Source organism: Canis lupus, chromosome 13 (assembly GCF_011100685.1).
Source record: "Canis lupus familiaris isolate Mischka breed German Shepherd chromosome 13, alternate assembly UU_Cfam_GSD_1.0, whole genome shotgun sequence".
Classification (NCBI taxonomy): domain Eukaryota; kingdom Metazoa; phylum Chordata; class Mammalia; order Carnivora; family Canidae; genus Canis; species Canis lupus.
Genome location: NC_049234.1, coordinates 45,658,488 through 45,680,848, shown reverse-complemented (window position 1 = coordinate 45,680,848; position 22,361 = coordinate 45,658,488). Strand labels below are relative to the sequence as shown.

Sequence of the window (22,361 nt, the reverse complement as noted above, 5' to 3'; positions counted from 1 at the left end):
GTTCTAGAGAAGTGTCATGTGATAAAAGTCTGGACGGATTAGGAAAAGTCCATAATTTGGCCCACTCTGAATTTTACCTGCATCAGTCAACTGGAAAGATTTTTAGTTAGAGATTTTTAAGAAACCAATAAAAGATTAACTGAATCCACTCAGTGTCATGAGAGGTGTGTATATACATAGTTCAACACTACATGAAACATAAATATATACAACAAACTGCAAGGATATACAGTGGAATCCTCATGATTTTCAGTTCTTCCTCATTAAGTACAGTTGCATTTAGCCAGTGTGGTTACAAGAATCACTCTGTTCAGCTCTGGCCTGGACGCTTTTACCGGTGCCCCAGATACTAATCTGTGTGCCATGCTATTCTTGTCCTACAGCTGTCTGTGTTAGGACATTGCTCCTTTAGGGTAGGGCCTATTGGCATCAGAAGAGAATCTTTTAACCTTTTCTCACCCACTGGCATGAAGCTTCCTTTAAATCCAGTTGTCATTGGTGGTATTGCTCAGATGCTTTGTCTCCACTCGCAGGTAGCAAAATACTCATTTATCCATTTACTTCGTGTTCTTCAGTCTGAGTGCTCCCTATACGCATTTTATCAGCTTCATTGGGCCCTTTTTGTTCTTTGCTACATTGCAAGAAAGGAAAAGATTTGAAGAGTTTAAGGGGCATCTGGGTGGCTCAGTCAGTTAGGTATCTACCTTCGGCTCAGGTCATGATCCCATCCCTGCTGAGAGCCTCCTTCTCCCTTCCCCTCTCTCCCTCCTCACTGTGCTGGCTTTCGCTTAGATAAAATATTTTTAAAAGTAAAAGATTTTAAAAGAAAAAAAAACACCACCCATTGGAGAAAGAACTAATTGGTTGGGATCTGAACTGAAGGCAGGTTCCCCCACTGCACAGAAGCAGGGATGCTGTTTCCTGTGTCATACCAATAAGCATTCCCTGCTCAAAGCAACAGTTCAGGATTTTTCTGTAAAATTATTTCATGCCCCTTATTGGTTAAACTATAAAAACAAGAGGAAAATTTTAATATCGCAACTGTATCACCTTAGCACCTAAACTATAGAGCTTTTGTAGCAAATACAGATAAGAAGGGGGGGGGAGCCAATTCAGTGCGAGTTTTGAGAGCCACAAGGTAGCCCTCCTATCTCAACCCAGGTCTTAATTATCATTGTGATGGAATATTGAGGCATCCTTGTCCTCAATGTTTTCAGCTCTGCTAGCTAAATGCAATGGCAAACACTTGGCTCTGAAAATGGCCATCGAAGGGGTTCACTTAGGATATTTTAAGCTGTTGCAAATGTGCACTGGGTGTGATCTACACTGTAGGATGTCCTTAAGCATCCTGGGAGAGGACCTGGGACAGCATGAGGGCGGTCCCTAAGATGAAGGATGTTGAAATAGGTTTTTTCATCACATTTGATAAACATTTACTGAATTTCTAGGCAACAGAAACATTTACCATAATCATAAGGCAAGATTAGACTTGATCTCTGCTCCCTAGCATCTCATAATCTATTCAGAAAAGAGATACATAACCATAGATCAATGTGAAAGTTGTAACAGTAAATATAAAATTCTCTGGAAACACTATCCTTCCCCTACTTCCTCCTCTAGCTTCTTGAAGAAAGGGCCAGAGGAAGTTACAGAAGAGACTGACATTTAGAGTCAGATCTGGAAGGATGGAGAGGAGTTTCACCAGGAAGAGATGGAACAGAATGGACAGTAGCAAAGAGGCATGAAATCGCATGGAGAGGCAGGGAAGGATGAATGCTAGTCCAGTGTGACTGTAGGGAATTCAGGGAATCAGAGCCAAGACTGGGAAGATAATCCTGGGTTCAACTGTGATTCAGTCTTGTATATCAGGCTGAAGTCGATCATTATTTTGTAGGCAATAGGGAAGCAGCACAGGGCTATAAACAGAAAAAATGGTCTTTTTGATATCATGTTGGTGCTCGTAGAGGTGAAGTTTGGAGCTGGGCTGGACCCAGAAAGAGCTCTTAGGAGACAAGATTTGAGAGTTATTGAGGCTCTTCCATGGAGTAATGCATGGTGAACATTAGAGTGGACATGTATCAGAGACATTCAGATGTTAGTAATATTTTTTACCCAGCAGAAGAAAATTAATCCAGCATTCATTCATCAGAATTATTAAGTACATTTACTTGGATCCTATAGTATGTTCAGGATTTGGAGCACAGAAGTGGTAACACATTGACACTGCTTTGTAAGGAACTTACAGTACACTCTGGGACAAACTGTACATGCATGAAAAGTAAAATAACACGCTAGCGTATTATGGAGTATCCAAAGGGCATCATAGCAAATCAGTGCAATAACAACTACTGAGGGCCAGAGATATCAGAAATTTGGGATGAGGAGAAAAATTATGAAGGGCTTCCCAGAAAAGATATCCTTTGAGCTGAGTCCTTGTAGACAAGTAGAAGAATAGCTAGATAAAATAGAGAAATAGCCACATGTGCAAAAGCACAGACATTAAGAACTTGATGCACTCAGGCAAATACATGGGAACTACAAATACTACACATGGCTGGAGAGAAGATGAGTTTGTAAAGGGGCAGGAAAGGAGGATAGAAAGAGGTAGACAGGGACCAAAAAGTACAGAACTGTATGTGCTAAGATAGACTTTCATTGTAAAAGTTATCGGAGGATTTTAAAGTTCAAAGAGTATCATGATCGGGTTTGTATTTTTTTTAAGATTTTTATTTATTTACTCATGAGAGACACAGAGAGAGAGAGAGAGAGAGAGGCAGAGACACAGGCAGAGGGAGAAGCAGGCTCCATGCAGGGAGCCTGATGTGGGACTCGATCCCCGGTCTCCAGGATCAGGCCTAGGCTAAAGGCAGGCGCTAAACCGCTAGGCCACCCAAGCATCCCTGGGTTTGTCTGTTTTTTTTTCTTAAAAATCACACTACAAATAGTATAGAATGACTTTGCAAGTTTCTGACTGGATGGTGGTATCATTCACTAAGGGAACATGCAAAGAGCAGATGAAGGGGAAAGATTTTAAGCCCAATTTTTTGACTTGTTGGGCTTGAAGTGTAAGTTTCCCAAGGGCTACTGTAACAAATCTGATAGCCTCCAAGAACAGAAATTTATTTTCTCACAGTTCTGGAGGTTAGAACTCAGAAAATCAGCAGGGTTCCTTCTGGAAGCTCTCTGGGAGAATCTGATCCATGCCTCTCTCCTAGCGTCTGGCGACAAGTTTTGGCATTTCTTGCCTCGTAGAAACATTACTCTGATCTCTGCCTCTGTCTTCACATGGTCTTCTTCTCTGCCTGTGCCTTTGTCCTCTCCTCTTTGAAGGACACCAGTCATGAGATTTAGACCCCAACCCAAATCCAGGGTGATCTCTCTTGAGATCCTCAACTTATTTATATCTGCAAAGACCCTATTTCAAAATTCAAAATAACATCACATGTATAGGTCCTGGTGATTAGGATTTGGATATATTTTTGCGTGGGGGGGGGACAGTATTTAATGTGTTATAAAGCGAATGAAGGAATAGCTGTCTTCATAATCTGATTAATACTCTAGCTTTAGTGTGCATGTCCAAAGGTAAAAGGAAATGCAGAATTAAAGACAAGAGTTAAGGGGCAGACCAGCAAAAAAACTGCCTGTGGGAGTCTGATAAGGCTTTAGAGAGAATGTGACATTGGAACAGATTCTTGGAGGTTGAATAAGCGTGTGCTTGCCAGAGAGAGCAAAAGAGAAACTCTTCCCCAGCAGAGGAAAAAAAGAGGCAAAGCATCGATAGGGAGGACTGTGGTGGTACCAGAACTGGAAACAGGAACTGAGGATCAATCAAAAGCCCTGTTATCTGAGCTGATAAATGGGAGCAGAGCCAGAGCACAGACAGACTTACTGCTGACTCCCAAAGCCTTGGGCTACAATTGACAGTCAGTTGTCCCAGCTAAGATGCAGGATGTGCCGGAGCGCCCGGCGGGGCTGAGCACGGGGATGGGTCAGTGGTTCCAGCATTTGGGAAAGAAGATGCACAGAGATGGACATCAGCCAAACTCCAGAGGGAAGGGAAACGTTTAGGAGGGATTTCTTATGCATCAGATGATCTAGTTTAAACTTCACAGCCAAGTCTGATGTAAAGCAGACAGGGCAGGGACATCACACCTCCAGCCACCAAGAAAGCGAACACCGCGGACGTCGCAGCTCGGGAACGCACCAGCCCTGCGGGGAGGGACGGAGGGCCACGGGGGAGGCGTCGTCCCCTCTCGGAGCGCCCTTTCGGGAGGAGGAGAGGCGGCCCGAGCTCGCGGGAACCAGGCGCACCCGCGGCCACTGCGCCGGGCGCAGGCAGTGGAGCGCAGCGGAGACAGGAGGCGGCGGCGACCACGAGCTGGGAACCCGCCCCCCATCCCTCCAGTGCGCAGGCGCGCGGGGTGCAGCGACGGCGAGCTGGGAACCGTCCCCCCATCCCTCCAGTGCGCAGGCGCGCGGGGTGCAGCGGCGGCGAGCTGGGAACCGTACCCCCCCATCCCTCCAGGGCTCAGGCGCGCGGGGTGCAGCGGCGGCGCTCTGGGAACCGCCCCCATCCCTCCAGTGCGCAGGCGCGCGGGGTGCAGCGGCGGCGGCGAGCTGGGACCCGCCCCCCATCCCTCCAGGGCGCAGGCGCGCGAGGTGTAGCGGCGCCGAGCTGGGACCCGCCCCCCATCCCTCCAGTGCGCAGGCGCGCGGGGTGCAGCGGCGGCGAGCTGGGAACCGTCCCCCCATCCCTCCAGTGCGCAGGCGCGCGGGGTGCAGCGGCGGCGGCTAGCTGGGACCCGCCCCCCCATCCCTCCAGGGCGCAGGCGCGCGAGGTGTAGCGGCGCCGAGCTGGGAACCGCCCCCCCCATCCCTCCAGTGCGCAGGCGCAGGAAGATGGCGGCGGCGGCAGCGGCGGCGGCGGCCGAGCAGGTCTGGGAGCCCCGCCGCGGCCGGGGGCCAGAGGGGCAGGGGAGGCCGGGACCTCGCCGTGGGGCCCGCCGTGGGGCCTGCCGCAGGGCGTCGGGGCGCGAGGGCGTGCTCCGGGGGGCGGGAGGGGCTGTCCGCAGCCAGGGCTGCCGGCGAGGGCGGGGCGGGCCTGCGGGCGGGGGCTCCGGGGCGGGGACGGGGCGGGTCGCCAGCTGCGGGGGGCAGGCGGCCGGGGGCAGCGGCGGCTCGTGCCGGGTTCGGTGGCCCGCGGAGCTGCGGGTAAAAATAGCGTCAGCCGGCGCGGGCGGGGGGGCTCCCGGACCGCAGCCAGGACCGCGGGCGGTGGCCTGGGTGTCGGCCTGGGGCCGCTGGTGTCCGCCCCCCGCGGGCAGCAGGCAGCAGGCAGCTCTGCGCGCTTTGGTTTTGCAGCTCGAGTCCGCAGTTTAAGACCGCCTCCCGTCCGCTTGGTCTACGATCATTTCTTAATGCTTTAGCAGGAATTTCCTGATCCTCCCCCCAAAAAAGCAAGCCATGCATACGCATACCTGCTTGCATGTGTTGCATACGAACCTAGAGGTGCGACGGCATTTGGTTGTAATAAAAATAATTTCCATAGTCATTTTACCCCCTTAACTGTTATCTTCCTCTACAAAACTATATGACCGTTTTTTTTCTTTTATATATATATGACCGTTTCTTTTGAAAAAAAGTGTCATTCTCCAACATTGCTGAAGAAGTGAATGCAAGTCAAGATGCCAGTGTTCTCAGAAAATACTTTCTTGACTAATTAACTGCTTTTAGAGATGTATTTATGTCTATATGTATTTCACTGGAACAGTCATTCAAAAGGACACAAATAGAAGCTATGAAACCCACCTTCAAGGAGCTTTAAACCCAGACTGTCAAACGCAGAAAAATCAGCTAAGGGGGGGGAGGTGGGGGCACGCTACAGATGGTGGCAGGAAAATAAAAACTAAAGGAATGAGTGAAAGTAAAAGGAGACAAAGCTCCTTGGAGTTACTGAGATAAAAATTAATTGTTCCTTGGCTTTCCTGATCTCCCTCCTGGCTTATCAGCTCTTGTTTTAGGTGGTTCTCTTTTCATCCATATCACCTGTTGATGATGCTCCAGAGGTGCCGCCAAGGTTCCGTTCTCACTTTACACCTAAGCTGGGTAATCTGGTCCATTCCTTAGTTTCCACTTGAGAGTTAAAAACATTGACGTCTTCAGCCTGTACTGAATTTTTCCCACAGGCCCCTCAAACTCAAACAGGTACAAACTGGGTGGCATCGTGTTTACCATTAAAAGGGCTCCAACCATCCATTCGCTAGGTTAACCCCACTAGAAAATTGAGAGCCGGACCAGCTCCAGGGAGCTCAGAAGGGACTCACACTTGCTCTCATGCTCTGCTCTCCCAAGTGTGACATTTGAACAAAGGGTCCCACGTTTTCTTTTTCCTCCATACTCCATATGTAATTAGCAGGTCTCTACCTGGGAGTCATCTTAGATCCCCTCTGGGTCACACAGCCCATCAGTCAGCAGGTTCTGTAGTTCTTCTTTTTGATGCCTCTCCCCATCTTTTCATCTAAAGCTCAGTCAAGTCCTCCTTTGGAGATACATCAACCTGCTCTTGATGTATCTTCATGTCTAAACTCTTCTGTCTCTTTTTGGTACATGTCTTTGATTTTGCTGTAATGCAAATCTGATGGTATCACCTATTTTAGATTTTCAGTAGTTCCCTATCACCTTCAGGATAAAGTCCATTGTTCTTGACACAGTACTTATGTCCGCTCCTTAACTGGCCCCTAACCATATCTCTGATCTTATTTTTTGCCCCATTTCTGTACTCATCCTTTTCACCATCCACAGAAACTTCCAAAATTGGTTCACAGAGAGATAACTTGTACTCAGGGTTTCCATGCTGTTCCCTTTGCCTGGAATGCCTTTCTCTGTGCTTTTGCCTGGCTAACTCCTATTTATCCTCCCAAGTTTCAAATGAAATCTCAGCCTTTCTTAAAAACCTTCACCTGATGCCCTTGCTTGGTACGTAGAGTTACATTCCTCTTCTGTACCCTCCCAATATTGTGTGCATTTGCCATGTTGAACTGCCATTGTTAGTGACCCTGTCTATCTACTCTCCTGGCCCGTAAGGAAGTTCATTGAGGGTTAAGTGCTGTGTCTTGTCTTGGTGGTCTGGAGCATTTGGCATATAGTAACTCTTCAATAAATCATAAATACGTCAAGTTGAATATAATAATGGACATGAATTGGCGAAGAAGAGTGAAGAATGCATCCTAGGAGAGAACAGTTTTGTCCTTTCTTTTATGTAAACCTTTATTCAAGCTCTGACTTTAAAATTGCCCACGATGTGTCTGTGAAAATTAGAAGAAAGCATACCTCCCTTAAGGTATCATATACCTTCAGCCAAAAAGTATCAAAATGCATATTGCACTCCAAGTCATCTGCGGTATCAATGTACCCCTCATAGATGTTGCACCTCATGCAGACACAACCTATACAACTGTACTCAACTACCTGTTATATGAAAAAAATCTGATGGATGGATTGAATTGTATTCTATAGGCCTTCCACACTGCTCTGTGGAATTAAAAAATTGTATCTGTTACATTACAATAATTATTCGCATCTTTTTCCATTTTTCCTTAAGCCTTTAACCAGCCCACTACCTCTGCCACCGTAAGATTGTAGTAGCTCTCTCCACTCTTTATTTTCAGATGACCTTTCCTTTTACATCCCGAAGAAAAAAGAGTGTTTTCTCTTCTGAGTGTGAACTGTTTCACCAAAGTGGGAGCCTATCTTTAAATTTAAAGCCTATTCTTTTCTCATATCCTCTGTATCACTTTCTTTCCTGCTTCTTAAAGGGTCTCATTCCCTGTATTATCCTGCCCCCATCTGAGGTCTTTGGTCTTTGCCCCTCTTGGCATCTTTCCTTCTGCCGTCAAACATACAAGTCTTTCCCCCAAATTGTGAGGCGGGGAGGCTGGGGTTGGTTTACTAACAGCAACATGAAAAGCACAGTTTCCTCTGACAGTACATAATTCTTTAGCTACAGTCTTCTCTCTTTCCTCTTTTCTCTTTCTGGACTGGAAAATAGATGTTTACATGTGGTATTTTTTCTTCAGACTGCAGCTTCGCATTTTTTTTTTTAAAGATTTTATTTATTCATGAGAGACAGAGAGAGGCAGAGACACAGGCAGAGGTAGAAGCAGGCTCCATAGAAGGAGCCCGACGTGGGACTCGATTCCAGGTCTCCAGGATCATGCCCTGGGTTCAAGGTGGCGCTAAACCGCTGAGCTACCCAGGCTGCCCTCCAGCTTCACATTTTGCTGGAAGAGTTCCCCTTTGAAGGTTATGGAAGCACTTTTGAACAAAGCAAGTTCAGCGACACTGCCCGTCCTTGGTTTTCTTACCATTCATTGTATTTCTCATTTTCCACTGTAGCTGCACATTTAAATTTCTCCAAGACTATGTGCTTGGCTCTTTGTTCTCTTTCCTGTATGCAGTTTTTCACAGTAAACTGATGTACTCTCATGAATTTAATTTACCTTGAGGCTAAGGACTCTCAAATCTTTATCTCTAGTCCTGACTGATCTAATATCCATTCCATCCTTCCCCTTGCCTTTGAGTCATATGGTTATTTCTCATTTAGTTTAAGTGCAACATATGTAGAATCTTCCTCCTTCATTCCCCATATTTAGCTAGTCACCATTCAGTAAACACGAGATTCTTTGAAGTTGGCTGCAAATTCAGTCCACTCTTCTCACGGAGTATATTTTTAATCTATCCTTTTTCATCCCACCTCGTTATCTCATTACCTCGAACCTCCATTATGACAACATCCCCAACAGCCTACTTACTGTTATTCCTGTCTCCTCTCCTACAAACATCCACACATTTAGCATCCTGAAATATATGTCATTCATGTTTACAAACCTCCAGTGATTCCCAGTTAAACAGACAAAAAGACTGGGATTTGTACCCAGCAGTCCAAACATTTTCTCAGCCTACCCTACTCTGCAACTTTATTCTCCCCCCTGTTACGAGCTCTGATCCATCTACTTCTTGTTTCGTTGAAAACAAATCCAAAGCCATCCCGTCTCTCCTCCCGTTGAGCTCCATGGCATGTATTGGCCAAAGTATTGAGATTCTGGCACCTAAACATACAGAATACTCTATTGCATTGCTAATTATTTTATACCCAAATTATATTTGGGTATAAATCTAGAGAATATGGGCAGCCCAAGTAGCTCAGCGGTTTAGCGCTGCCTTCAGCCCAGGGTGTGATCCTGGAGTCCCGGGATTGAGTTCCACATTGGGCTCCCTGCATGGAGCCTGCTTCTCCCTCTGCCTGTGTCTCTGCCTCTCTCTCTCTCTCTCTGTCTCCTCTCTCTCTCTGTCTCTCATGAATAAATAAAATCTTAAAAAATAAATAAAAATCTGGAGAATGAGGATCCTGTCCTATATTTCCTATTTGTGGTATTAGTGTTTAGCATAAAGTGTTTAATAATTTTTTTCCTTGAGCTCCAAAATCTATGTAAGTTGGACAGTATCCATTTCTACCGTTCAGTGTTCATGATATATTACCAAAAATGTTATTTATTCAACCATAGTCTTAAGTTAGACGTTCTCAAACTTTTTGGTCTTGGGTTATCTTTATGCCCTTAAAGGTGACTGAGGATCCCAAAGAACTTTTGTTTACGTGGGTTGGTATTTATTGATATTTACCACATTAGAAATTAAACCTGAGAAAATTGGAAACACAGGAATACACAAGCACATATTCCATTCGCTGTTAGAGCATTGATGTCATCCCATACACTTAGCCTCTGGAAAACTCCACTGAACATTCATGAGAGGGGGAGAGTGAATAACGTCTTGGTGTTATTTTGAACATAGTTTGTCCTCTCCAGATTCCTCTAAGCGTTGAAGCAGTTCCTCCAGTTCTCCCCGGCCCTGACTTTGAAAACTGCAGATGTAGGATAATGTCAGCTTTAGCCAGTTGGGGTGACAAAAAGCAAAATGTGTCAACCTTTACAAATTCCTGTAAATGAAAAAACTTTATATAATCTCTATCTATATATATAATGAAATAAATCACTATAAATCATTAATAAAAAAAAGATAACACACCATGGAATGTGTATGTCAACTTTTCCCCCAAGTGAGCTAGCTGTACACACTAGGACTATTCAAAGCAGAGAGTGGAAATGTGTCACCATATAGTCACACTAAAGGTTCTTCTCCTCTCTAAGCATAGTAATGTCATGACTTGGAGCCTGCAACTCAATGTGACTTAAAGTTTATTCATGGAAAATATATCACTAACCCGTTCAGCTTTCTTTGATTAGGAGTTTGCACTTCATCAATAAATGCCTTGAAAAGAGTGAGTATGGCGGTTCCACTGTGCTGTCCTTTGTTTTTAGCAAAGTTCCAATGGTCCTGTAAAGAAGTCCATGCGTGAGAAAGCCGTCGAGAGAAGGAATGTCAATAAGGAGCACAATAGTAATTTCAAAGCTGGATATATTCCAATTGATGAAGATCGCCTCCATAAAACGGGATTGAGAGGAAGAAAGGGCAACCTGGCCATCTGTGTCATTATCCTCTTGTTTATCTTGGCTGTCATCAATTTAATTGTAAGTATATGGTACAGAATTTCCTTCTTTTAATTACCTTAGGGATTTTTCAGTGAAATCGCAGACTTTGTTTCTATAACTTCTTTTGAAATCCTCTTACTTTCTGCTTTTCTGTACATGTTTTATCTCTTAAGTTCTTTTAAATGCACAATTACCTTTGACACTGTGTGCAGAGAGCCCCTGACTTGCCTACTGTCCAATATATTGTCTAACAGAAACCTGTCTTCCTAATTTCATGACCAAGAGGGCATCTTATCAGATGTTTTTTCCTCTGATGTATACTTTGAAAAACAACAGGAGATTCTGTCTTTTACACACTTACAGAAAAGACCCACTGGCCTTTTTAAAAATTTATTTATTTGTTTGTTTGTTTATTTATTTGTTTGTTTATTTATTTTTTTATTTTTATCCATGAGAGAGAGGCAGAGACACAGACAGAGGGAGAAGCAGGCTCCATGCAGGGAGCCCGAGGTTGGACTCGATCCTGGGACTCTGGGATCACGCCCTGGGTGGAAGTGAGACATTAAACCACTGAGCCACCCAGGCATCCCTAAAAATTTATTTTTAAAGTGCAGTTAACATACAGTAGATTAGCTTCAGATGTACAACAGGGGGATTTGACAGTTCTGTAGATTACTCAGTGCTCACTGTAAGTGTAGTCACCATCTGTCACTATACAACGTTATTACGATGTTATTGACTATATTCCCTGTGCTGTACTTTTCATCTCTGTGACTTACTCATTTCATAACTAAGTCTGTACCTCTACTCATTGAGTTGTCTTAAATATGTCATATATTTTAAAAACCTAGTATGCTAATATTGACACGTATTAATTTTATTTAGAAGAAAATGTGCATGGAAAGTTCCCTTTAAAGAACTTAACTTTTGGAAGGGTAGAGTCAACTTGGTCAGGAGAGACCTTTGCCATCATGACTTTATTGCCTTTACCTCTCCTAAAAAATACAATCCTCTCTGTTTTCATGCAGTCCTAAACCTAAATTTAGTCCTAAACCTTCTCAACCGGAATTTTTTTCTTTCTTCTTTTTTTTTTTTTTAATTTTTTTCTAAGATTTATTTATTTATTTATGAGAGATACAGAGAGAGAGAGGGAGAGACAGAGGCAGAGGGAGAAGCCTGATGGAGGACTCGATCCCGGATCCCAGGATCATGACCCGAGCCGAAGGCAGGCACCCAACCACGCCACGCAGGAGGCGCCACACAGGTGTCCCTCCTCAACCAGATTTTACAATTGCAAACCCTTATTTGACAGCAAACAGTTATATCTATAGTCTTAAATCTCTGTTGTCAAATGGGAGGATCTGGTAGGCCAGTTTACACTAAGGTGCTAAAGACTTAGTATGTTGCCTTTTCCAAAGATACTTGATTTTCTAAAGAAGAAGACTTAATCCAAGGTTGTAACAATCTGAGGGCTACACCTGAACCCCTCTGGCATGTGTGTAGATGACATATTGAGAGGGTAGTTATTGGTATACCCAAGACTGATGATCATGGGCTACATTGGTTCTAACCTTGATTCCATTTAGTTTATTTTTGACTTCTAATATTTTTAATCCCATCTTTTGTATTTTATGTACATTCAAAACATTTGTGTCTAATTCTTCCCTTACATTGAAAAGACTTCATACTATAAATAGCTTTACTAAGAGCGCATGTTCTGACTTTATAATTTTTTTGTTGTTGGAAACTTTTGGTTAAGATGGCAGAATGGGGACATTTTTGTCCCCTTCCTCTTTAAAAAGCTCATCCCAAGGTGACAATGTCAAGAGATAGAAATATCTTGAAAGAACGTGGGAGGCACCTAAAATCCTAAATTTGGCCCTATAAAGAAGCAGGAGGAGAAATGGCAGATTTCTCTGCATGTGTGCTGGGGAGGGGGCTGCAGGGCGTGTTGGTGAAAGTGCCTTGCAGAATCGTCAGGAATTGGAAATACAAGTGCCATGAAAAGCAGGACTGAGGCAGGAACTGAAAACAGCTTCTTTGAAAAACCTGTAGGAGCCTTGAGATCCCTAGCCTCACTCTCCCTTCCAGCCAGCAGTTGGGCAACTATGCCTCCTAACCCCACACAGTATGTTATGGAAGGGAGACAATTCTTCCTGCCTGAGGATACTGCACAGAGCAGGTGGGGATGGGTTTCCATGCTGGAAGCAGAGAAGTCTGAATCCTGAGCACTGAGACTCCGTTTCCCAGCTCTCTTCTCATCCTCTGACTCCAGCTCCCTGGCACCAGGCTTATGTCCTTGAGGCAAGAGATGAAGTAGTCTGCTCCAGAAAAACTGAAGCATCTGGGAGAAAAAATCTGTAGATACTGACACTTGGCAGGTCCCAGTGAGACAGCCACCCTCTCTCCTACTGTGAAGCCTGTCTGTCACAACCACCCCACACAGAGAACTTTCTGTGCACTTTTTTAAACCTCACTGTTAAATATGAACACTGAGCTATCAGAGATAATGGAGTTTTTTGGAAAGCTCCCAGATTTGAAAAATGATGAGCACCAAATCACCCAAACCGTGGGGAAACTAGGAATTCAGGGAGACAGAGAAAATAGAATGAATGACAGAAAACTTAAAAAATTAAAATCAGTATTTTCAGAGAAATGAGACGATATTACATCCATGAAACAAGGATAACATGCCATTAAAAAGGAGCAACTAAGGAATAAGGAAGAACTTAAAGAAATACATAGGGATGGATGGATAGATGGAAAGAGAAGGAGAGAGATTGGAAGATAAAAGGAACCCGTCCAGAAAGCTCAACAAAATTGAAGAATCAGTCCAGGAAGTGGAACATTCTGTTAATAGGAGTTTCACAAATTGATAAGAAGGAACACTGGGGATAAAATTACCAAATAAATTAACCAAGAAAGTTTCCTGGAACAGATTGAAAACTACCATTCTAGGTCCAGTGTCATGCACAAAAACTCACACCAAGGCCATTACTGTGAAATTGAAGAGAACCTGGGATAAAGGGAAGATCTTAAAACCTTCCAGAGGAAGTGAAAAAAAAAAAAAAAAAAGGTTGCATATGAAGAATACAAAATCGGAGGCATCAGACTTTTCAAATGCAACCCTGGAGACCAGAAAGCAAGAATACAAGGGCCTTCAACATTCAGAGAGAGAATAGCACCAAACCTAGAAGTTATCAAGCTCGACTGTTAAATGTGAGGGCTTATAAAGACATTTTTAAACCATATATACTCTCAAATTTTACTTCGCATATATTTTTTCTAAGGAGGCCACTGGAGGAGGTGCTCACCACAAGAAGGAGCTGACTCCCAGAAGGCTGAAGACAAGGATACAGGAAACAGTATCTATCTAGTGCAGGAGAAAGAAGGAAGTTCCAGCATGAAAATGAAGGACAAGTTCACGGTTACAGTTATGTAGCCGACCCAGCAGTGACCACCCAGATTGGAGCAAGAAGATCAGAGTTGCAGCAAGATCGCCTGGGAGAGAAAAATTAATAGAAAAAATTGTTAAAGAGGTTTGGACTTTTAGAACATTTTATCAAGGGACATTTTACAGAAACATGGGAGGTTTTGAAAAAATTCAGTCAAGTTTTCGAATGAAAACTTGAGCAAAATTTGAGTAAGCAAATTTGGTCCAGTGCCAAAAAAAAAAAAAAAAAAAGAATATGAAACCATAAGACAGAGTACAAGAAAGGAACTGCTCTCTTAGTTACAGTATTTGGCTAATACTTATATGGTTACAATACTAAAAATACTGAACCTGGATCTAATCTAGCCAGCACTTGAAACCTATTTCCATTTCAGGATTGGAAACACAATAAATTCTCATCTGCTAAAGTATGAAAATAATAGATAAAACCTCAAACTGATGTGTCAAGAAATAATGTATCACCTAAAAATCTGGGATAAATTCTAGATGAAATACCTAAAGTGGTTGTCCCAGGATGAGATGTAGAGGGAGCAAAAGGAAGAAGAAACTGCTCTTGTAGCACTTTTTGACTTTTAGCTATTTGCCTCTAATACCGTGATAAAAATAAAACTGGTTCTGTTTATAAGTGGAAAACCAACTGATGTGTTCATACCACTGATGAGACATCTCAGGAAGTTTAATGCTTCGGCAATTATCTTCTGTTTGGTTTCTAATTATGTTGAATATATGCTACCCATTCGCAGGGGATTGTTTTCTTTTTTAGATAACACTTGTTATCTGGGCTGTGATTCGCATTGGACCAAATGGCTGTGACAGCATGGAGTTTCATGAAAGTGGCCTGCTTCGGTTTAAGCAAGTATCTGACATGGGAGTTATACATCCTCTTTACAAGAGCACGGTGGGAGGAAGGCGAAATGAAAATTTGGTTATCACCGGCAACAACCAGCCTGTAAGTTACCACTTTAGTCAAGGGACAGTAGAGAAATTTTCCTTGTTAAAAAACTAGAGTTGATTATTGGAAATGGATATTTTCCTTGAGAGAATATTCATCAGCACATTTAATAATATTGCGGGTCTTATAATCCATTAATGTTATTTGCTTTCTTAATACAGATTAATTATTCTAAGAATACAGAATATCCTCTATCTCCTCCACACAAAATAACCAGCAAACAAAGCACCTTCCCAGGTTGGAATACCCTGTACTTTCTGGGAGTCTAGAGAAGAATATGCCAATCTAGTCCATGGCAGCCTGTGCCCCATGGCTGCTGCAGTGTAGGTTTTCAATGACATAGAACCTAAAGGTGTTCTTACCACCTCCTGCCCATGTGACCCATGGATTTGTGCAGAGCAGTGTAAGCAAACCAGCATATAAGCCCTCTTTTTAAAGAATTCTTCCCAAGTGGATAGAGAGGGGACAGACCAATGCAGTTAAAATTCTTTGAAGTTAGTCTATTATTTTAAAGTGTTTTTGATAATGTTCTTGATGAATTTTGGCTGCAGTCTCCTTTGAAAACATACTCATGATAAAGTGTTTTTCTGAAGATTGTCTTTCAGCAAGGGACAACAAAGCTCAGTGTAGAAAAGAACAAAACTTCTATTACAAGTGACATTGGTATGCAGTTTTTTGACCCGAGGACTCAGAATATCTTATTCAGCACAGACTATGAAACTCATGAGTTTCATTTGCCAAGTGGAGTGAAAAGTTTGAACGTTCAAAAAGCTTCTACTGAAAGGGTATGATTTATTTTGTTTGCTTTATTACTGGAAGAGAATTGCTGTCTAAATTTACAAAGTGGGAGGGGAGTTTTGCTGTTTTATAAGTGATGGGAAAGAATAAATTATGGAAAAGTGGGAAGGATTGATTAGTTCTGGATTTGTAATCTGATCATTATCATGCCACATCTCTGTCTCAACACCTATAAAACGTGACAGGAAACCCTTGCCTTTCATATTCTATGGCTGAAACTCCTGTTTCTGTCTCTAATAATTTTCACTTTAATTTAGAAACACTTTTTATTACTTTTTTTAATTTTCAGATTACCAGCAATGCTACTAGTGACTTAAATATAAAGGTTGATGGGCGTGCTATTGTGCGTGGAAATGAAGGCGTATTCATTATGGGCAAAACCATTGAATTTCATATGGGTGGTAATATGGAGTTGAAGGCAGTAAGTATTCCTTAAGAGTTTAAGAGAATTATTAGATTCTTGGGCACATGAATCTATATGTAGAATAGTATACAATTATTAAAAATGGTACTATAGTTGTATATTTTTTGACCTGGTAGTGAAAGAGAGTTACAATTTGTGAAATAAATTGTTTTTATTTTTCAAAACATAACTATGTTTATAAAAACCTGGAAGGGTGTGCCAGATGTCAACAGCGGTTGGCTGTGGGTAGCAGGGTAACAGGTGACTTAATTTTTCTTTCTGCTTGCCTCTTGTTTTCTAAAAAAAAAATTTTTTTTTTTTTTTACAAAATGATACCTTTGTTATTCCTTTGTTATTTTAAAAAGCAAAAATGAATAAACTTCCAGAATTCTGGAAGATTTTCAAAGTAAGAATTATCAAAGTAGTGTCCATTCCCTGAAGTTGTTGGGGTTTGTTTTTTTTTCACTTAAAGATTTTCCATATCCTTTACTGAGTTTTATATCCAGTGATGTGAAAATCAATTAGCAGATGTAAGAAATGTATTTTATTTACCCATCTATTATTAACTACAAAAGAAAAAGATTTTGCCTTTATTTTAGCTATTGAAAAGTGAAGTTTTGTCCTTTACAGTTTATATCTGAACTTCAATAGGTAACATATATAAGGGAGCCAGAAGTCCAAAAACAGTTTACCTGCTCACAATTTTAGTCGAAGCATATTTATTCAAAATGTCTTCCTTTGGTCGCCTGCTATATGCTACTTAACTAAAGCTAATTAAATTGATTTTACCAAGCATCATATGCGACAAAAATAAACTGAAACCTAAGGATTTGTATTTTTACCTAAATTTAATTTCATAGTTCTAGAAAAAATTTCATAGTTCTTTAAAAAATTAAGTTTTCCATTTTCTTAAATAGCTTTCTCCCTTAAGCACACATTCTAATTTCTAAATAATAAAGATGACATAAAATGTGTTTCTTGCCAGAAACTCAATAGCAATACTGAGTATTTTTTGCATGTATTGTAGTAAGAAGCCATTCCTCTAAAAGAATAGTGTTGAAGAACCGTCACTGTGGGGCTATTGTTCTCAGCACTGGAAACTCAAAGAAGCAAGAGGTGTGATAGATTTGTATATAGCCATTAGCAAGTTACGTAAATCTTTTCTTTTTTTCTACCTGAAAACTCTATCTGTTGTTAGAGAAATACTAAGATTCTTTGAAATACACATACATACGTTTCAGTTTCTCCACAGTTAAAGAAAAACAGGCCAGTACTGAAAATAATTAGCTTTACAATCTAGTTAATATCAGCAATTAGTTTTTAAGCATATAGCTAATGATAAGAATTTTGTTTAAAAAAATAATTTTATCAGTTAAACTGTTTTTAAAGAAATCAAATTCTTTAGCAGTTTTAAAGAAAGTAAAATTAAATGACCACAAGATGGCAACATTGGAACAAAATTTCAAAATTCATCACTTAGGGATTCTATTTCCATATACATACTAATTAATACTGCATAGTACATTAGCTATTTCCATTTCTTCATACCCAGCTTTGTCTTATTGCTTTAAATGTCTTCTGTAACCTGATGACTCTCAAATTTGGAACTCCTGCTTTAATCTCTCCTCCAATCTAAGACTCACATACCCCGCCGACTTACCTTCTCCACTCCAGGACAGAACAGGCATCTCAAATTAGCAAGTCTAAAATCTTCATACCCTTCCTCCCTCCCCAGTCATGCTTCTCTTTCAGTGTTCCCATCTCGTTAAATGGTGTCTATCAGTTCATCAGCAGCCTTCTTGCTCTACCTTCAAGAGATAGAGCCTGGCTGCTTCTCACTGCCTCCCCCACCACCCATGCTATAAAGCACCACCGTGTCCTGCTGCACTGTTGGAAAGGCCTCCTATGCGCTCTGGCTGCTTCCTCATTCACCCCTGTGATTAGTTTCCTGAGCAGCAGCCAGAGCAGTCCTTCCTCAGAGATCACATCACTTCCATATTCATATCCCTCCAAGTGGCTTCTCCTCTAACTGGGGATAAAATTCAAAGTCCATTTCCTTCGACTCCTCTCCTACCAGTTGACTCCCTTGTGCCTTCTGCTGTAGCCACACTGGCTTCCACCTGTTCTCAAGCACCTAGCACATCTTCACACTGTGGCCTGTTGTGTCCTCTGCTTCAGGTGCCTCTCCCCAGTTGCCCACATGGCTTATTTGTGTCATCCCATTTCCGCTGCACTGTGACCTCATCGGAGAGGCCTTCCTTGACCACCCTATGTAAATAGAGCCCCGGCCTGCTCACTGTCTCTCTGCTTACCTTATTTCTCTCCGGTGAGGTTTTATTTATTTTACCTGTTCACATGTTTATTGTCTGCCCCTCCCCATTAAAATGTCAACTGTATGAGAACTTGGACTTGCCTGTCTGTTGATCGCTGTACCCTCAGCACCTAGAATAGTATCTAACATGTAGCAGACATTTAATAATTATTTGTGGAGTGAATGGGAAAAAAAAAAAAAAAGGAGAGAGAGGGTTAGGAGTTCCCAAAAAGAAAAAGGCCACAATAACAAGAATATTCCTGAAATAGTGGGCTTGAAGAAGAGAACCTCCAGGCTCTCTTTCTTTGAGTGCCTGGTCTTTAAAATTCATTTTCTGTAGGAGAAAAACAGTTCTTTTTTTCTTCTCATCATCAGAAATATACCAGTCAGTAACTTTGTAAAAACTCTTAGGAAGTAACAAATGATCTCTATCAGTCTCATGCAGGTAGGATTGATGAATATTAGGTATCAATACACATTATGAACTAGAGGCCACTAGCTGAATCTCGACACTGGTTTTAATTTCCTTTGTTGTTGTTTTGGTCATGACTTTACTGTTTTTCGTTACCTATTTTTCTTGTTAACATTCTAAGTTTTGTGTATTCATCTCGTCCTGTCAACACTTGTAGAGGCAAATCAATCATACTATTATCTGTTACTCTCCTGATAGGAAAACAGCATCATCCTAAATGGAACTGTGATGGTCAGCACAACTCGCCTACCTAGCTCCTCCAGCGGAGACCAGTTTGGTGCCGGTGACTGGGTGCGCTACAAGCTCTGTATGTGTGCAGACGGAACTCTCTTCAAAGTACAAGTAACAGGCCAGAACATGGGCTGCCAGACCTCAGACAACCCCTGTGGAAACACTCACTAGAAGAACCCGAGAGGTCACCAGTGTGTTCATACCTTGACTTGACTTTTTTCTTAAGAGTGTGCATGCAAGTCATGTTTTTAGAGAGTTTGCAGTCACTCTTATTTTATCTACAGAGCACTACGTACCTATACTACAATCTCCATATTTTAAAAGATTCTCAGCCTGAATTTTAATACATTTCATTAAGTTGCACTGATCTTCAAATTAGAGTTCTAAACTAATTATCAGAAGTGAATACAACCAAAATTAATCTTTAAAGAAGTGTTTTTAAAATTCCACTGTTCCTTGTCTCTAAAAGGGTAAAGGGCTGAAGCAACTGTTCAGACTCACTATAAGTAAATTTTGGTAACTAATGGGGTTACACCCACTTAAGATGTTTGAAAGGTACACCGTTAATATGTGTTGCACATTCTGTCTTTGGGCTTCTAAGAGGAAAGATAGATTTTTAGTGCATTAATTTTCAGCTATATTCTCAATGCAAGTGAAGTCATTAGAGAACTTCACATATGTAAGCTGGTAAGAAACCATGGTTTCTTAGTTTTACACTAGTATGAAAACACTTTGTAAAGAACGTTTACCTGTTAAATATTGTTAAGTATGAAGTGTTAATGTGGTAAAAAATTGAAACACAGTCTCAGCTTTAACTATGAAATAATAATGATAGCTGTCATTTACTGAGCATCTTACACATCCTGGGCACTGTCCCAGGCGCTGCATGTGTAATATCTCTTAATTCTCCCCACAGCTCTGTATGTCGGTGGTATTACCCCAGTTTTACCCATTAGGAAGTTAAGAAACTTAAGTAATGTCACATAGGAGATAGCCAGGTTGGGATTGGAATTCACATGTGATTCAAGCCTATATGTACCTGTTTCCAAATACTGTGTTCTTTTTACTATTTGCGCTGAAGTCTTAATACTTAAAACTCTAGAAAAATGGAAACGACTAATTCAAACCCCTAAGCAGAGAAGATTCAAATCAGTCATGCTTACTCTAGTTTAAAAAAAAAACAATCTCATGTCCAAAAAATGGCTAGCTGCTATAATCAGGTTTTAAACTAGCTTAAGCCAATTCCAAAATATTACACTATAGAGAGGTCAAATTAGCCTCATTATGGGTTAGTCCAGTTTCCTAGCCAGTGGACCTTGGCCCCTTGGAGCACCTGAATTGGATAGAAGGGTTCCTAAGATATTTATACCCTCAGCCCCCGGGCGATGCAGTGAGAAGTGGGAGGCCGTGGCCCCAGGCAAATCCTCGGGGCTGGGAGTGGTTGGTAAGTTTACCCCAGTGTGCCATTTAAACAGTACCCATTTTAGTGTTCGCCAAGCCTTGAACAAAGTTGGGAAGCACTGGAGTAAAGGGTGCTGATACAGGAAATAATTTTTAAGTAAATTTTGAGTAAGTATGAGAACTGATCTCTGCTCCTCCTTATCACAATCCCATTGTAACAATTTACAATCCTCCAGCCGGTTGATTTTTAATGTTTTTTATATTTGACTTAAAAGGAATTCTCTGATATTATTAATCATACACACAGCGTCAGGGGCAGGTGTTTTCAACATAGTTTGCTGCAAAATAAGCAGTAGAGATAAATCATAAGCCGTACTCTGCATTCAAGTATAACAGTATCCTGTCGTGGTCAGTTAGAACAATGTAGATTAGAAAATCAATACAAAAAACAATCTGCATTCAATACAGTCACAGTTCTCTCTGATAGAACAACCAAATGCCTTAGAGATTATGAATAATCATTAAAGTAAACTAACAGATCGACTTATTATCTAACTGAAGTTTTTAAATGAAGGAAAGAAAGAACTTTATGACCGCTGAGTGCTATTAATTGATGTGATATTCAGATCCTAGTTGAATATAATCAGTGTCACTTAATATTTGAATGATATTCAAAAAAACCCATTGGTATTTTCATTCAGATGCTTAGTATATTTTTAATTTTACATTCTTTACTTGTCTGCTCTATTTAGATTTGTTCTGAAAGTCTCTTTAAATATTTTTGTAAAAACCACAAAACGCTGTTACAAAGTATTATTTATTGAATATAATTCATGAAGCAATCTATTTTTACTCCTCCTTGAGAAATACTTGTGTTTTTGATACATCTCCATTAAGTGCTTTTGACACGAGAGGATATTTTGATGTTTTTATAGAACTGATTGTAAAGGTAACAGGTCTTGTATTTTAGGACACTGTGCAGGTAGCCCTTGCCTTTTCACTGATGTGTAGACCTGGAACACTCACTGAAAATGAGATGAAGAACAAACCGTCCACTTCACCTGTGATCTGTTTTTGCATAATGGTAAAGCTTCAGCTACTCCTCCTCATCACCAGATGGTATTTCTCAAAAACTGAAATGTTGACTTTGCCCCTTTCTGCTGGCTGTTCCTGCCCTGCTCGGAGCACAGATACGATAAGCAGCAGACTCAGGGAAGGTAGACAGGCAAAGACAGGATCCCAGGAGAGCGGGGTGGATACATGCTTGCTTAAATAACCCCAGTACTTCCCAGATAGGTTGCAATGACAAGGGGACAAGTGAAATAAAAACAGAGCATTTCAGAAACCGTCCAATGGGCAGCTAGGAAAATGCGAAACAACTCAAGGGGGACTGCCTATACACGGTCTGCAAGATTTAAAAATATACCTACTTGTGTTCTTTCTGCATTATGAAAAAAATGAAATACTTTTTGTGTGATAATTTTGATGATGAAAAGTGAAAGTTCCACCTAGTTTCGAATGAATTTTTTTTTTTAAGAGGATAAGAACGTTCTGGTGCTAAACTTGACAAAAAAGAGACTATTGAAATGCTGATAATTTCAGTAGTCTTAAAAAGTGTTGAGAGGGCAAAGACTACAAATTATGGCATATAAAAAGAAACCTGTAACTCGTTTCAGATTGTTAACCTGAGTTTCAGTTTGTTCAATTTGTAATAACTATTAATGATCTCTGTTTACAATAAAGACTCCATAAATTGTTTGCTGTTGGTTTTTTAATGGTTAAAAACCTGAGC

The 22,361-nt window shown here is 41.3% G+C and overlaps 1 protein-coding gene across 1 annotated transcript; it reads left to right on the top strand.

The window, feature by feature from the left end:
* Nucleotides 1-4,817: 4,817 nt before the first annotated feature.
* SGCB (sarcoglycan beta) lies at nucleotides 4,818-22,327 on the top strand. Its single transcript, XM_038556072.1, has 6 exons — nucleotides 4,818-4,935; nucleotides 10,377-10,586; nucleotides 14,765-14,950; nucleotides 15,547-15,738; nucleotides 16,041-16,172; nucleotides 19,136-22,327. Exons 1-6 carry the CDS (start codon nucleotides 4,900-4,902, stop codon nucleotides 19,337-19,339), a joined length of 960 nt encoding a protein of 319 aa, XP_038412000.1. The 5' UTR covers nucleotides 4,818-4,899; the 3' UTR covers nucleotides 19,340-22,327.
* Nucleotides 22,328-22,361: the final 34 nt, after the last annotated feature.